The sequence below is a fragment of the Chrysochloris asiatica genome, unplaced genomic scaffold (genome assembly GCF_000296735.1).
Source record: "Chrysochloris asiatica unplaced genomic scaffold, ChrAsi1.0 scaffold00258, whole genome shotgun sequence".
Taxonomy (NCBI): domain Eukaryota; kingdom Metazoa; phylum Chordata; class Mammalia; order Afrosoricida; family Chrysochloridae; genus Chrysochloris; species Chrysochloris asiatica.
Genome location: NW_006408776.1, coordinates 2,891,673 through 2,907,692, shown reverse-complemented (window position 1 = coordinate 2,907,692; position 16,020 = coordinate 2,891,673). Strand labels below are relative to the sequence as shown.

Below are 16,020 nucleotides of genomic sequence, written 5' to 3'. Positions count from 1 at the left end.
TAACCTTGCAATAGTTGGTGATATTAAATATGAGCCAGTAATACTACTCCTGGATCTGTCTCCATATAAGTCTTTGCATCTCCATTAAGGACATGCCCCAGTTACCAGGTGCCATCAAGTTGGTTTCCATTCATCTCAACCTGCTGTGTGCCAGAGTAGAATTCTGTTCTCTGTGGTTTTCAATGGTTGATCTTTGTAATGTATCAGGCCTTTCTTCCAAGGTACCTTTAAGGCACCTCTGAGAGAATTCAATCAAACCTCCAAGCTTTTAGTTTTCAGTCAAGCACCATCTGTACAACATATTGTTGTTTAGTACCATCAAGTTGGTTCCAACTCATAGCGACCCTGTATAGGGCTTCCAAGGAGTGGCTGGGGAGCTTGAACTGCCAATCTTGCAGTTCAAACCAACCTTGTAGTCCAACGCAGTAACCCACAGTGCCACACCATATAGGAGGCTGTTTAAAAGAGAATTATTTGTATCTGAGAATTGGCAGCAACCTAAGTATCCATCATTACTGGAATGGACCAGTAGTTTGTGTTAGGTACAAACCTACAAATACATTACAGAGATGTAATCAACTAAATGTACATACAGCACATGAACAGATCTCAAAAAATGCTTAATGAAGTAAGTGAAATATATAACAAAACAAGTTATGTTGATGAAAAACACACAATGAACTACATAGTTTCCAAGGATATATACAATCAAGGGAGTATGGTGGCTCTGTAGGATAAGCACTGGACTGTAAACCACAAGGTTGGCTGTTCATGCCCACCAGCCACTCCATGGGAAAAATACAAGGCTTTCCGCTTCTGAAAAGGTTTACCACTCAGAAACCTTAATGATGGCTGCTCTAAGTCAGAACAAACTCAATGGCACTTAACAACAATAACATACACAACCCAGAACATGGATAATGTATAATATACATCAGATTGGATGCGAGTACGAGTTGGAAGGAACAGAGCGAATGGGAGTTGACACTGAGAATAAAGGAACATATAATCATTCAAAAAGAGATGGGCCATGTGGTCACTAATGATAGTACGCCTCTAACGAAAGCAAAGCTTACCCTACATCGGAAATGTGTTACGTGATACAGTCCTATCAAATACTAAATTTGATATATTTATTCATATGGATTAGAAAACTCCTTGTCAGAAATGATTGTTATATACATTTTGTTTTTTACTGAGAAATGTGAAAAGTTAATTCACAGCCTCCAGTTAGTTCTTTCTTGTTCCCATCATAGATAAGTACACTCAAAATGATCTAATGAAATGAACAATGAATCAGGAACCTACAAAGTTGAACTATAGGATCACACAATGTTTACGTAAGGAACCAACTGCAGGGAAACTAGCAACATCAATCCAAGCAAACTAGTAATATGAACTTGGGAAAGTCATTTTACCACTTTGAATCTGTTTCCTTATCTACAAACAAGAGTTTGGATAATTCTCCCAAATCCTTCCAGCTGCAAAATTATTTTGTGTTATTAACCTAACAGTGGTTTCTCATTTAGAATATTTGGAATATCTAAAAATTGAAACTAGAGTATTTTTAAATTAATAGACCGCTGAGGATTTGCAACATTCTTAGAATACAACAATCAACATGAGTAATTAACATCACTTGCAGATTTATCTTTCATTCATAAATTTAAATATGAGTGGGTGGGGAGAGGAGTTGGGAGGTCAGAAATATCAATTACTAATAATCCCAGTACAGATGTAGTTACTACAAAATAAATGAGTTTTTATACCTGGTTGACATACTATGTTTTGTACCAGCAGTTACAGTTTGTATAAGTCTTAACAAATACTGTTGATCATGAGAAGGTATGTGTATATGAATAGATAAATGTGATATGTCTGTATGTAGAGAACATGTACTACATACATAACAGCAATTATTTGAAGAAATAATTTCTTAGAGAATGAAAATATAAGAATCTAATAGTGCCAGAGATATAAGAAAACATCTAAGCTTTTCTGCTCTTCCTTTTAAACTCTTCTAATTTATTCTAACTTAAAAAATACTCTTCAGAGGATGTTTTTAAAAAATTAATGAAGTTCTAAATATTAAGGAAAAATCCAAAGGCCAATTTTACTGTCTGAGATCCTTTTAAAAGTACTGTAGTACCTTATATAGTGCCATATTTCCAAGTAACCTAATTTCCCATTAACAAACACAAAAACAAACATTTCCATCAAAGTTAGGACACAGACTCACACCAAATTTCAAGTTTGTTATCTATTTAGCAAACCTGATGTTCCAAAATGCTTCCCTTAGGAATTCAACATTCAAAACTTTATCTTTTCCAAGGAAATATTCGCTATACCAATACCTATATAAACCAAGCACCCACTACTGCTGACTTGATTCCAACTCACAGGAACCCAATAGGGCAGAGTAGAAATGTTCCTTGGGTTTTTCCCAAGACTAAATCTTTACAGAGGCAGATAACCTTATTTGTCTCCTAAGAAGGAGCTGGTGGGTTTGAACTGACAACTTTGTGGTTAGCAGCTCAATGCTTAACCCACAGTGCCATGAAGACTCCTAATACCTATGTGCTTTTTACATGTGTGTGCAAATAAAACCTAAATAGTGGATCAGAATGACTTTTTAACTGGGATTGTTAACGAAACTTTTCCCCTTATGTTAGGTTTTATTTCCTACTTTTATTGTATGCCTCAGAAGCCCTGGTGGTTCTGTTGTAAGGGTGCTGGGATGCTTATTACAAGCTCAACAGTTCAAGCCCCCCAACGATTCCATGGAAGAAAGATGAGGCTGTCTGTTCCTGAAAAGATTTACAGTCTCAGAAATCCATACACAGTCACAATGAGTCAGAACCACCGCAGTGACAGGTTGACTGTATGCCTAGTCTGGTCAACACGAGGTTGGCAGTTCAAACCCAGTAGCCACTGTCAGAAACCCTACACAGGGTCACTATGAGTCGGATCTGACTCAGCAGCATACAACAACAACAGTCCAATGATTATTTAGTGGGTGCTGTGTACCACATCAAACCCTTTTAAAAGTATTCTAAGAAATACTTTATCATACTTTCTAATCAAAGCATTTTTCTAGTTTGAATTCTTTTTTTTTTTTAATTTTCTTCCAATGGCACACTTTTATCTTAGTTTCTATCTCTATTACAAATAAACAACATACATTTCCCCATCTATTAAAGATCATGCTGCAAGATTAAGAAACCTTTTTCAATGCTAAACACTATTTCTACAATTTCATTAAGTCCTAACCTCTGACTGCACTTTTGCACACTACTGCGTATCTTCTTCCAACACCTACCTGGCTTTTCTTCTCCTTTACTGCAATTCAATACAGGTAGCTAAGCGTAGCTAACAGTGTAACTCCACATGCTAGTGCTTCTGTGTTTACATCTGGCTCTAATCACATGCTTAGGAGTGATTTATATAGAGGAAGGCAAGAAGAAGAAGAAGGGAGGGACAACTATGAGAAGTATTTGTGCTGTTATTTAAAATATATAATACCCAATTTAACACAAAGTTTTGACAAGAAGCTTCCAAGTTAATAAAAGGCATGGATTTTTTTAAATACTGGGAACTATAAAAAGGGGGGAGCAATATTTCACATGCATTTATATCAGATCATCTTAAATGATTGACACTTTCAATTCATATGACACTTTTAAGTTCTGTTCCATGCTATATAATATGCTATAACTTTGTAGGAAACTTCTTTGGTTCATAAAAGAGTAAGTGGATCACATCTATTCCCTAAAACGTTCTCAGGAATTAGGAGGATACCAAATTCCAGAAACACCTACCAAGAAATGTACAACTAGTCATATATACTAGTAAAATAGTATATATGATACACACACACATAAGGGGGTTTCCAAAAGTTAATGGCAATTTTCCATTATCTGTTCATTCCATTTTCCACAAACTTTTAAACTGAAAAAACAAAACAAAAAACCCACGGTCATTGAGTCGACTTCTACTCATAGCAATCCTGTTTAGGGTTTCAGAGATTGTAAATGTTTAGAGAGTAAACACCTCATCTTTTTCCTATAGAGCAACTGGTGGGTTCAAACCACGACCTTGTTATCACCTATCCTACACAGCCACATATGGGTGGATATACATACACGCATATATATTGAAGCCCCATGCCTCCTTAAAATGAAAAATCCACACAGGTCTACCTGATTAGTTCAGGTAACTCCTACTTAATTCAAGATCAGTAGAATGACTATTACATTATGGTGCTGGTGTTTGGTAGGTTTGTTAAAAAAAAAAAAAAAAAACATAATTAGGGAAATAAGTACTTCTAACATTTGGCCTAAATGAAAGACTTCAAAAGTTTACAGTGGTACTAACACAATTATATGTACACAAACCAAAAAGACAAAACTAAATACACTGTCTTGTGCTATTATTTACACATAAAAGTTAAAATATCAACTTGCAGTTTGTTCAAAAATAAAAATTCCATAAATAATTAACAAACTAAAGAGAGTTCCCCAATGCCTTTAAAGCCTCAAAACAGAGTTATATGTAATCTACAACTGATAAATTTTAAATGTATGTATCACCTAACTCTTACTAATGAGGTGGGATAGGGAAAGGCCATCATAGAAAGGAACTCAAAGGGAAAGCAAAGATAAATATCATGAACAGTGAGTAACAACTGGGTAGTACCTTGTTTAGTTGTCTGGCACCCCATCTATGGTTTCCACAGAAGTTAGAGGAAAGCAATTACATAGTTTTATCAATTAACTCGCAATTTTCTTTATCACATTTAAACATTCATATCTTTTAATGTCAAAATAAACTCTCCTACCATGAATTTTCAAAGTAGGAAATTAGAAAGTATAGAATATAGACAAAATAAATATGGGACAGTCATTAAATTTTCCTCCCTAAATCTAACATTAAAAAAATAGAGGCAGTAACACAAGACTTTAAAAGTTTTAAGTTTTTATAGTTGTTCCAAATAAGACATTCCTAATTCTTCCTAGTTTTATCAGACTAGAAAATGCTTATGCCTCAGTTTATCCAGGGCTAGTTTCAAATAGCATTAAAAGTCAGAATTATACTGAAGGGCCCAATCTGTATAGGAAATGGACTTCCTACTCTGCTGGAGCAATGATCATTTTTGTTAGCATCCTCTACTGGTGGTTTTCAAAGACAGCAAGGAGAATGGAGCTAACAACAGGAAGATATATACCTGTCAATCCATCTACAGTGAATTAATCAGCATGTAGTCATTGGTAGGTAAAGTACATTTCACACACAAAAAATAAGATAACCAAAGAGAGCAATAGTAGAAAATGAGAACAGAGGTTTTATAAAGTACAACAAAGCATCAAATTATATAAAGTAAAAATCAGTTTAAGCAATTCTAATGCCACTCCTTTAAAGATAGCTAACATAATTAGCATGAAAGTTACCACATTAAGGCTTGATGCTTTGCCCACACCTTACTGGTTTACTCCCATCAGGTTACATTATTTGATAATCCCATTAATACTCTACTCTGCAGGTAAATTCCAGAAAGGAAATAAAGATGTTATGCTGAAGGCTTAGTGTAAAATCTGCATACCTTATTTCAAAATGAACAAAGATATTATTCACATATAAATAATAGAATAAAGTATCTCTATGAATATCTATCATTATAGACATCATTTACACATCATTAAAAAGATTTAAGGGTTAACATCTTCCAGGCAGTTCTGTCAAATAAACACCTGCAACTTAAACATGATTGCGTTGCTAAGAAATATTAACCAGGATCTATCTATTCTGAGGTTTCACAACACAATGGCACATAACTTCATTTTTAATTTGCAAAACATACAGCTAAATCAAATAACATCGCTATAATCATCAGTAATGGATGACTGCATCCGAGAACAAAAAGAAATACAAGAATAGAGCCAAATATGATGAAAATGGAAGATACCTGTAATAGTACAGTACTATCTTAAACACCTTTTGTTTTCTGAGAGTAATGCATGCTGCAGACAAGACGTTTTGTGCTAAACAGCTCCCAAATCTGTTTTTCTAATATTAAACACAAAGGAAAAACACTGACAGCCAGCGTGGTAAATAAATCCCTCCCTTGAGAATGAAAGCAGCAGACAGGAGGGGGCTGACATACATGCAGGAGAAAACTAAACACCATCTTTTTTTCTACCTGCACAAGTTGCCATTTGCTGCAGCGATCAAGAGCCTCTTTTTCCTGTTGATTTCAAGTACCTTTCAGGATAGCTTTTTTTCCCTTAAGTCATCTGTTGATATGCCTTATGAGTGTAATATTCCTATCACAGGATCTTTAGGAGAAAAATCCACTTATCTGTTCAGGTAAACATGTTTACAGCAGCTGCACAGACGCTGGGTGGTTCAGACTCACATGTCACACACATGTCGTCAGCAACAAGAAAAGCCCCTTTCTCTGGCGATCAACATTTTAAATAAGGTAAAAAGCGAACAGCTCTTTCCAAACCAACTTACCTTTCATAAAGCCACATCGGCAACAACGGCAACAGCTCAATATAGAACACACACTATTTGACGCTAAAACAGGAAATTAAAATTGCAATAACCTATGCACCGCTCCTTGCTAGAACAAGTCAACGCTCCACAATGAAGATACCAAGTATACCTTTAAATCACAACTAACAGACGTCGTTAGAACGGAAATGTTTATTTAAATAATAAATTCATTAAATCAGTGATTTTAATGTCGTATCAAATATATTAAAAATAGGTTTACGATTGGAAGGAAACATCTTGGAACTGCTTAAAATCTTCGTATCTGCTTCTAGACAGGAAATCCCACACAAAATCTATAATTGCCAGGAAAGGTTACAAAACCTCTCCTTTCGCATCCCAGGAGGGGAGGGAGAAAAAGAGCAGGCGCAAGGGGTGGGGGTGGGAGCGGGAGAGAGTTTTTACTTAAACACATATTTCCTCATTTTCCTGGCGATACAGCGATTTCATAATATGAGCATTTATTTCCCCACGCTTAAACTCGCTTTAATAATAACGCTAGGACCAGAATAAACCCCTTCTATCCTAAACGTAAGTGTAATTCCTTATATAGACTCGGCTGCAGCCAGCAGGCAGGGCAGGCCCGCGGGCCGTTACCGCCCATTATTATACAAACAGGTACCGAGGCGGAGTAGGCGGAGGGGGCACCTCGCCGGAGGCGCTCTCCGCTGCCCCCAAGCTCAAAAGTCGTGTCCCTCTTTCCAGATGAACTATGCAGACAATACAAATCAGCAGACATTTCGCTGCTGAAGAAGAGGGAGAGAAAGGACAGAGTCACCACCGAGATAAGCAGAAATACAATCAACTTACATCGTTTCTCCAAACTGGAAAAGGCAACTGTGCAACCACCACCACATGTTCGGGGCTCGTTCGCTTATTTATTTATTAAAAAAAAACAAAACTCTCACGGCAGGAGAGGGGTGTGTATTTCTCCGACAAATCAGCACAAATCAATAAACACTGCAGCTGCAGCAAGAGCAGCAGATACGTCTGTCCGTTGGTCCGTCTGTCCCCTCCCCCCACTCTTCCTTTCCACCCGAGACAGAGAGCGCCATCCAAGCTCTATTATCCGGCTTCAGCGCTCCGTGCGTCCGGCCCAGGTAACAACTTCCCCCAAAAACCGAAAGAGAAAAAAGGGAGGCATACGCACAAAACCCCATCCCAGGCGCGGTGAATAAGTCTTCACTGGGGAAGGGGAATCTGTCTGTGGTGCTTCCCTGTCTCTAAGACCAGGTAACAACTCCACAAACACATCCTGATGCCAAGCCAGCCGCCATCCAGAGGTTTCCCAGGAAGCAGCAAGTAGGTGCCAGTTCCTGCCCCATCTCTATCTCTCCCCTATCAACTCCGGACAAAATGTGCACATCGTGGGTCTTGGGAAACTCAGCTTCACACTCGCGGGGCTCAGCGCCGCCGAGCCCCCAGGCTGGGCCGCTCCCGCGCGGGAGTGCCACAGGGCAGAGTGACAGAGGGGCGCGAAGGGGAGGAGGGGCGCTTAGGGACCCGCGTCTCCAGCGCCTCTAATCCGTATTCCGCGAGCGCGCCTCGCCCGGGTCACAACTTTACCGCCGCCGGCCGAGCCCGATCCGCTGCGGCGCGCACAGCCAGGCGCCCGCGCACACACGCGCACACGGACACACACGCGCCCGCGGCCCGCGAGGAGCTCGCGTGAGCGCAGGCGGCCGCCCCGTCCCGCTCCCCGCACCGCGCCCCGCAGTCCACCGGGCGCCCCGGCCGCTCGGCCCTAGCTGCGGGCCCCGAGCGACGGCCACAGGCGGGGCACGGAAGCCACTTTCCACGGTCAGCGCCGTGAACAAGTTTGTTAGTCGGCTCCCGGGGGCCTCTGCGCTGAGGGAGAATAACGCTGAGGGGGGCTAGGAAGGAGGGGGAAGTGGGGAGGCGCTGAGAGGGGAAAAGAGTCGGGAAAAGTGCGAAAAGAAGCAACAGCCGCTCCACCCGGGACCAGAAAAGTGCCCTGCCGCCTCCTGGCCGCCCTCCCTGCCGCTAGGGATGCGGCGGTGGCGGCGGCTAACGGTCCAGGGAGGAGGCAGGGGCGGCAGGAGCCGCTAGGCGGAGAGAGACCAGGTAAGAGACATAACGGTTCAGGGAGAGCGAGCAGCCGCGGCGAGGCTCCGGCAGCGGCAGCAGCGGAGGGGGGCAGAGAGCACTACTTTCTACTTTCCCACTCCACTTTGCCCGTCCCTGCCCCGGCCGCCCCCAGCCCTGCTCGCCCCCCTCACCTCCGGGGGCGCCCCGGCTGCCCGGCTCCCCCTGACTCCGCCGCTCCCCGGTCCCCTCCGCCACTCACCGTTATTGCGCCGCGGGTTCGCCTGCTTTCTGCGCTTACACCTGGGGCCATCCGCCATGATCCTCTCGCTTGTGTCTAAATGCTCGAGTCACCTCCTCCCCCTCCCTCCCCCTTTCCCCCACCCCTCCGCCTTCACCCCTCCCCCCTCCCCACCGCACCTGGTTTACGACACTCGAGTTTTACGACATCACCTTCCTTACACCTAGAGGGGCTTGCTCTACGGCCGGAACCTTGTTGCTAGGGAGAAGACGGTTTGCGGCAACTGTAGACGCTGCTGAGTTTGAAATGAGGGAAGAGAGAAAAGTTTTCGTCAGGTGTCGTGGAATGGCGAAGGTGAAGGAGGAGATTGGGTAACTGCGGGGACGTAGTCAGATGGTGGCAAGCTGTCAGAATGAGAAAGGTAAAGTAGGAGGCTCAGCGGTGTTCCGCTTCTGCACTGACCACACCCGCTAAGACTGCCTGAGGCACGTATGCTTGTGGCTGGTTATCCTCCGACCCCTGTGCCCTCAGAGCTGCACCTCCGAGTGTCCTGAGCAACCTGCCCTCCCTCTTCCTGGAGGTTCGGGTCCGCATTAGTTCCCCGCTAGTCTCCTCCGCGCACCCTGGGGCCAAACCCAGCGAGTTCCCGTGATCGGGGGAAAAGGGCAGGTTCGGGAAACGGAGAGGGACTGATGTGGGAAGCTCAGGATCTGACGGCGAGGGCTCAGCGTCAGTAGACAGTCTACCTGACCCCTTTCCCTTACTCAGACGCACGGTCCTTCCCCCCACTACCCCCCTCCCCCCAGCGAACCGGGATGGGAAGTGACTTCAATTAGACTGAACTTCAGCTGGACCGAAAGAGAGACGAGAAGTTCCGCTAGCAAGGCACCTCGACTGTAAAGCGGAATGAGTAATACCCACACTGCCCCTGTCTCACTTCCTCATCCGCACCGGGCGCTCACCTGCTGTCACCTCCGCGTCCCCGCCTATCCGCCGGCTGAGCGGCCTCCCCCCAGCTTTCCCCTCGGGGTGGACTAAGGCATTGCCGGCGGGGAGTGAGTTTAGATTTGAGGTATTAACCTGCAATGATTTACTGCTTTAATGGGAAGTTATCTCTATTTGTTGTTGTCAAGTGCCGTCGGTCGAGTCGGTTCCAACCCATAGCGACCCTGTACAGGGTTTCCGAGGCTGTAAATCTTTATGGGAGCAGAAAGCCCCATCTTTCTCCCATGGAACAGCTGGTTGTTTCGAACTGCTGATCTAGCGGTTCGCAGCCCGATTCGTAACCACTACGCTACCAGAGCTCCTTATAGGGCCTTAAATTAAGAAACTGGCACATGTGGTCTCTGAGACTAACCGATTGTTATTTTAAGGCCATGGCTTTGTACAAGTTTGGGGGTTTCTGAAAGACCATAGAGATAACATCGAAAATAAAAGAAAGTCAAGTTTATAGATGTAACTTTCCCCTTTTGTCCACTCCCCCTTTCAAAAGAGGAAATGTCCTTGGGATCAACTTGATGAAATAAATGAGGTGAGATGTAGTTCAAGCTCTAGTAGCATAGTGGTTAAGAATTGGGCTGTGAACCGCAAGGTCAGCAGTTTGAAACTACCAGCTGTTTCGTAGGAGAATGTGTGCCCATGTAAATATTTACAGTCTTTGAAACTCTGTACAGGGTTGCTATGAGTCGGAACCGACTCCCCGGCACAGAACAACCACCACCATCTTCTAGTTACAAATGACTAATGTTAGAGTTTTGGGTAGTTTGAGAGAAACAGAAACGTGGCAACATTAAGAAATAGCACAGTAAGTCACCTAGCACACAGTACTGGCACATAGTTGGTGCTCAATAATTTTTTTTTTTTTTTTTGCCATACCTAAGATAGAGTTCTCTGTTATGTTAAAACAATCTTTTACACATCCTGCTGAATTTTAGAAGCTTCATTAATAAACTCTTCAAGCCTTCCAACTGAAATACATTTACAACTAAAGTCTGGTAATTTAACATTAAAAGCTGCATTCTGAATATAGATGAAAATTTGCCTCTTCCACATTTGCTTTGACATTTTGAGAAGTGAATACATGAAATGTGGCTACATATTCTTTTACTATACATTATATGTATCTACTCTGACCTCCGAAACTAAACCATTAACACCTGGGGATTTATTGCTCACTACCATGTTGTCTGAAATTCATGCATATTGGAATGGTGTCCTTGTTTAGCACAATTCAGTAGTAATTTTTTCCTCCTCTTTTAAAAATGTGGTGATGTAGGAACAGCACTGGACTGCTAACTGCAAGGTTGTCAGTTCAAGCCCACCAGTTACTGCTCAGAAACCCTATACAGGGTTGCTATGAGTTGGAACTGACTCCACGACACTTAACAACAACTTAGTTGGCCTTCAGTTGCCTTCTGAATCAGGTCAAAGACTATATATATATCTTGCCAACCAATTTTCCAATCCATACAACTCTTTTGTTTGTTTGTTTTTTACAGTTACCTAATTGAGGGAGCACAGTGGTTCCATACGGTAAGCACTGCACTACAAACCACAAGGTCTGCAGTTGAAGCCAACCAGTCGCTCTGTGAGAGTAAGATGAAGCTTTCTGCTCACTTGAAGATTTAATGCTCGGAAACCCTGTACAGGGTCACTATGAGTCGGGACCAACAAATCTTAATTTCTGGTCAGAAGGAAAAGATATACTTTCTAACTATAGTTACACGTTCTACTTATCCTTATACTTATGAAGAGGACACAATGGCTCTGTAGGATAATCACTAGACTGATAACCACAAGGTCGGTGGTTTGAGCCCACCAGTCACTAGGCTTTGTCTTAGACAAAGAGGCTTTCTAGTACAACAAAGATGTAGCCTTGGAAACCCTATACAGGGTGGCTAGAATCGGAACTGACTTGACAGCACTTAACAGCCACAAACTTATGAAGTATTCCACATGCTGTTTTCTCTTCACCTCTACTAAAATTTCTTCTGGGCTCATCCTTTAAGGAGATGATGTGGTTAGACAGCAAGAGTAGTGACTACTAATTTAATTCTCTGGGCCCAGATTTCATTTAACTTCATCTAGTCAGGTGCTTTTTTTTTTTTTTTTTTTAACTTGTTCATTTCTGTGCCACTCTGTACATAATAAGAACATAAACACTCAGTAGGTGTTTCTTAAATAAATTAGCATTGTTGACACTTTCTGAACCTGTTCTTGGCTGCAGAAGTGGGGGTTACATGTTTACCTTTCATAACAATCCTGGATATAAAAGTTGTTTGCGCTCATTTACATCCTGCCTTATTTCCAGACTGTTGTTTCTGTTTAGTGCCATTGAGTCAGTTCTGACCCATAGCAACCACCTGTAGGATTTCTAAGCAGCAGCTAGTGAACTTGAACTGCTGACTGTGTGGTTCAAACCAACTTTGCAGTCCAGCCCATTAGCCCACAGAGCCACACCATTCTTAATTTTAATTCCCCCATAATCTTTTTCACCAAAAGATTAACTCTACAAGGAAATATTACTGATATTTTACAAATATTTTAATATAAATTTTTTATAAAACCCTGTGATAATTATATAATAAATAGTTGGTTAATACATGTCATTTACTGTAATGATTAAGACCTTATTGAAATACAAGCTGAAATGGAGACAAAAGTAATCTCACTAAATTGCTGCTATATACCTGATGTATGTGTGATGTTGCTTCTTATGTCTTAATTATAACTTAACAATTAGGAAAAAATTAAGGATCGGTTTAGAAAAGGAACAAATGGATTAAGATTTCAGTTTATTTCACTCAAACAGTAATAAGGTCTGATAAGAAGAGTTCAGTGTATATCCTGCATTGTTGATGTTTAGTCATATTAGTGCCATCGTTTAACACATGCTTACTATATACTCATATATTTACTATGAATCAATAAAATGTTGGTGTGTGGAGCTATAATCACTACAGATAGATACTGAAAGAAACTGTTTTTTAAACCTGTCTCAGTGGAGTCGTGGTGTGGCTCTGTAGGATAAGCACTGGGCTGCTAACCATAAGGTTGGTGGTTCAAACCCACTGTCTGTTCCTCAGAAACCCTATTCAGGGCCTCTATTAGTCAAAATTAACTTGACAGCACTTCACAACAACAAAAATGGAGTGTTGATATTACGTGTGCTGAAAAAGATAATATGCTGACAATTTCTATGATTTTAATCAGATTATTCATATATAGGGGAAATATAAATAGGATATTTTTAATACTGAGTTTTTTCTATAAATTTTTCATAAACTCTGCACCTATTTGCTTTCCATATAATAATCATTCATAAATTAAGGTAAAATTTGACAAAATTATTTTGTTTAATATATTGTCTTTTTTGGTGTTCCACATTGAACATATCCTTTCCACATACCTTACTTCTTAAGCACATCTAAGAAGTATAACTTAGGAGTCTGTGATCATCAAAATGATTACTTATAGTTTCTGAAAAAATCATACATTGGTGTTACTTCTCAGTTTGATCTGTAATTTTAATTGCAGAGCTTTGAAAAGAAGAGAGTAAATTTAATGCATTGGCATCTTTCAGGGTACAGAACTTAAGGTCCCCTGAAGTTAGTATCTTTGAGTAAAGTTTTGCTAAAGGTAATACAGAAACGGCTACAATCATACATTGACAGAGAACTTCCAGTGGTTCCAGCCAGATTCAGGAGAGGCCGTGGAACGAGGGATATCATTGCTGATGTCCGATGGATCTTGGCTGAAAGCAGAAAATACCAGAAAGATGTTTACCTGTGCTTTGTTGACTACACGAAGGCTTTCGATTGTGTGGATCGTGACAAGCTATGGACAATGTTGAGAAGTATGAGTATTCCAGAACACTTAATTGTACTTCTGAGAAATCTGTACCTAGACCAAGAAGCAGTTGTTCAAACAGAACATCGGAACACTGAATGGTTTAAAATTAAGAAAGGTATGCAACAGGGTTGTATTCTTTCACCATACTTGTTCAACCTGTATGCTGAGCAAATAATCCGAGAAGCTGGGTTATATGAAGAAAAACAGCATCAGGATTGGAGGAAGGTTTATTAACAATTGGCGATATGCAGATGATACACGCTTGCTTGCTGAAAGTTAAGAGGACTTAAAATACTTACTGATGAAGATCAAAGACCACAGCCTTCAGTATGGATTGCATCTCACTGTAAAGAAAACAAAAATCCTCACCACTGGACCAATAAACAACATTCTTATCAATGGAGAAAAGATTGAAGTTGTCAAGGACTTCATTCTTCTTGGATCAAATATCAACACTCATGGAAGCAGCAGTCAAGAAATCAAACAACGTTTTGCATTGGGCAAATCTGCTGCACAAGACCTTTTTAAAGTGTTGAAGAGCAAAGATGTCAGCTTGAGGACTAAGGTGCACCTGACCCAAGCCATGGTATTTTCAGTAACCTCATATGCATATGAAAGCTGGCCAGTGAATAAGGAAGACAGTAAAAGAATTGATGCTTTTGACTTACGGTGTTGAAGGAAAATATTGAAAGTGCCATGGACTGCCAAAAGAACCAACAGATCTATGTTGGAAAAAGTACAGCCAGAGTGCTCCTTGGAGACCAGGATGGCCAGACTTTGTCTCACATGCTTCAGACATATTGTCAGGAGGGATCAGTCGCTGGAAAAGGATATCATGTTTGGTAGGGTGGAGTGTCAGAGAAAAATAGCAAGATCCTCAGTGAGATGGATTGGCAAAATGGCAGCATCAATGGGCTCAAGGGTGGCAGCAATTGAGAGGTTGGCCCAGGACCAGGCAGAGTTTTATTCTGTTGTGCATAGGGTCGCTATGAGTCGGTACTGACTTGATGGCGCCTAACAACAACAACAAAGCTTGGTATGGCTCTGTGTGATAAAGCACTGGACTATAAAGTTGGTTTGAACCCCAAGGTCAGCAGTTCAAACTCACCAGCTGCTCCTTGGAAACCATATACAGGGTCACTATGAGTTGGAATTGACTCACCGGCATATAACAACAAGAAAACAATTGTAGGAGTCCTGGTGTGGCATTGTAGAATAAACACTGGACTGTTAACCACTAGGTAGGCAGTTCAAGCCCACCAACTGCTCCTTGGAAACCCTATACAGGGTGACTGTGAGTCGAAACTTACTCAACAGTAGTGAACAACAACAACAGAGCTATTCTATGGCCCACACTGGATATGCGATTCACAGTGGGACCAACGTTGCAATGACCATTTCACAGCTGTGGTTTCACTAGACTCTACAGTCATTGGGTCAGGTGGGAAGCATGGCTCTGAGATGATAAAGAGCCAACAACGGTCCTCAGGACCATGTTGACGTCTAATAAAGCCTCCCAGGAGATGGTGGTAATAGGGACAGGTAGTTTTTTCAAGCTGACTCAGGGTTTTGAATCAACTCATGGCAATGGGTTTCGGTTTAATTTTAGTTTCATGTGATTTTCTTGCATACTTTACCACCACCACAAAATGGGTTCGCTATCTGGAGAACAAAGCTCCTGTCTTAATATAAAGATTAATGTGTGGGTCTTCTTCTTTTGGGAGCCACATTTTAGGAACATGTCTAATAAAGAGATAGGTGTCCGTAGGAGGTGAATTAACATTCCAAAACTAATATTTTTCATAAGATCACTGTACTTATAATAAATTGTTTTCAAAGACTGCCTCTACAGAAGTTAGAGTTTTCATTATAGATGAACGTGAATAACTGATCTTCTCATAATTTTCAGTAGTGAACATGCATATTTGGGACTTGAGTGAATTTTAAGTATTTACTCTGATGTTAAGTGCTATCAAGTCAGTTCCTACTCATTGATCCTATGTAGGGTTTCCAAGGAATGGCCGGTGATCCTGAACCACCAACCTTTTGGTTCAAACTGACCTTGTGGTCCCATGCTTTATCCCACGTTGTTAAGTGCCATTGAGTCATTTCAGTAGCTGCCATGTACAGGGTTTCCAAGGAGCAGCTTGGTAGGTTTGAACTGCCAACCTTGTGGCTCACAGTCCAATGTTTATCCTGCAGCACCACACCAGGAGTTGCACATTAAGAGTATAGTATCTGGTTTCTACTGCTATTTCCCCCCTCCTTTTGTCTCCATGCATTTCTTTGGCATGTTGACACTTGGCAACTGACCGCTTCTGTCAAGAGTA

The 16,020-nt window shown here is 41.4% G+C and overlaps 1 protein-coding gene across 5 annotated transcripts in view; it reads right to left on the bottom strand.

Moving 5' to 3' along the window:
* ZEB1 (zinc finger E-box binding homeobox 1) overlaps positions 1-9,329 on the bottom strand; it is a 259,272-nt gene extending 249,943 nt beyond the window's left edge. Inside the window, exon 1 of one of the 5 annotated variants that reach the window (XM_006874032.1) lies at positions 9,019-9,329. Coding sequence is in view for 4 of the 5 variants with exons in the window: in XM_006874030.1 (XP_006874092.1) it covers positions 8,861-8,918 (58 nt within the window). In the remaining variant the exon portion in view is untranslated. Of the gene's footprint in view, positions 1-8,860; positions 8,936-9,018 lie in introns of those variants that run through there. The other 4 variants (XM_006874030.1, XM_006874029.1, XM_006874028.1 and 1 more) reach the window with 4 other exon arrangements.
* Positions 9,330-16,020: the final 6,691 nt, after the last annotated feature.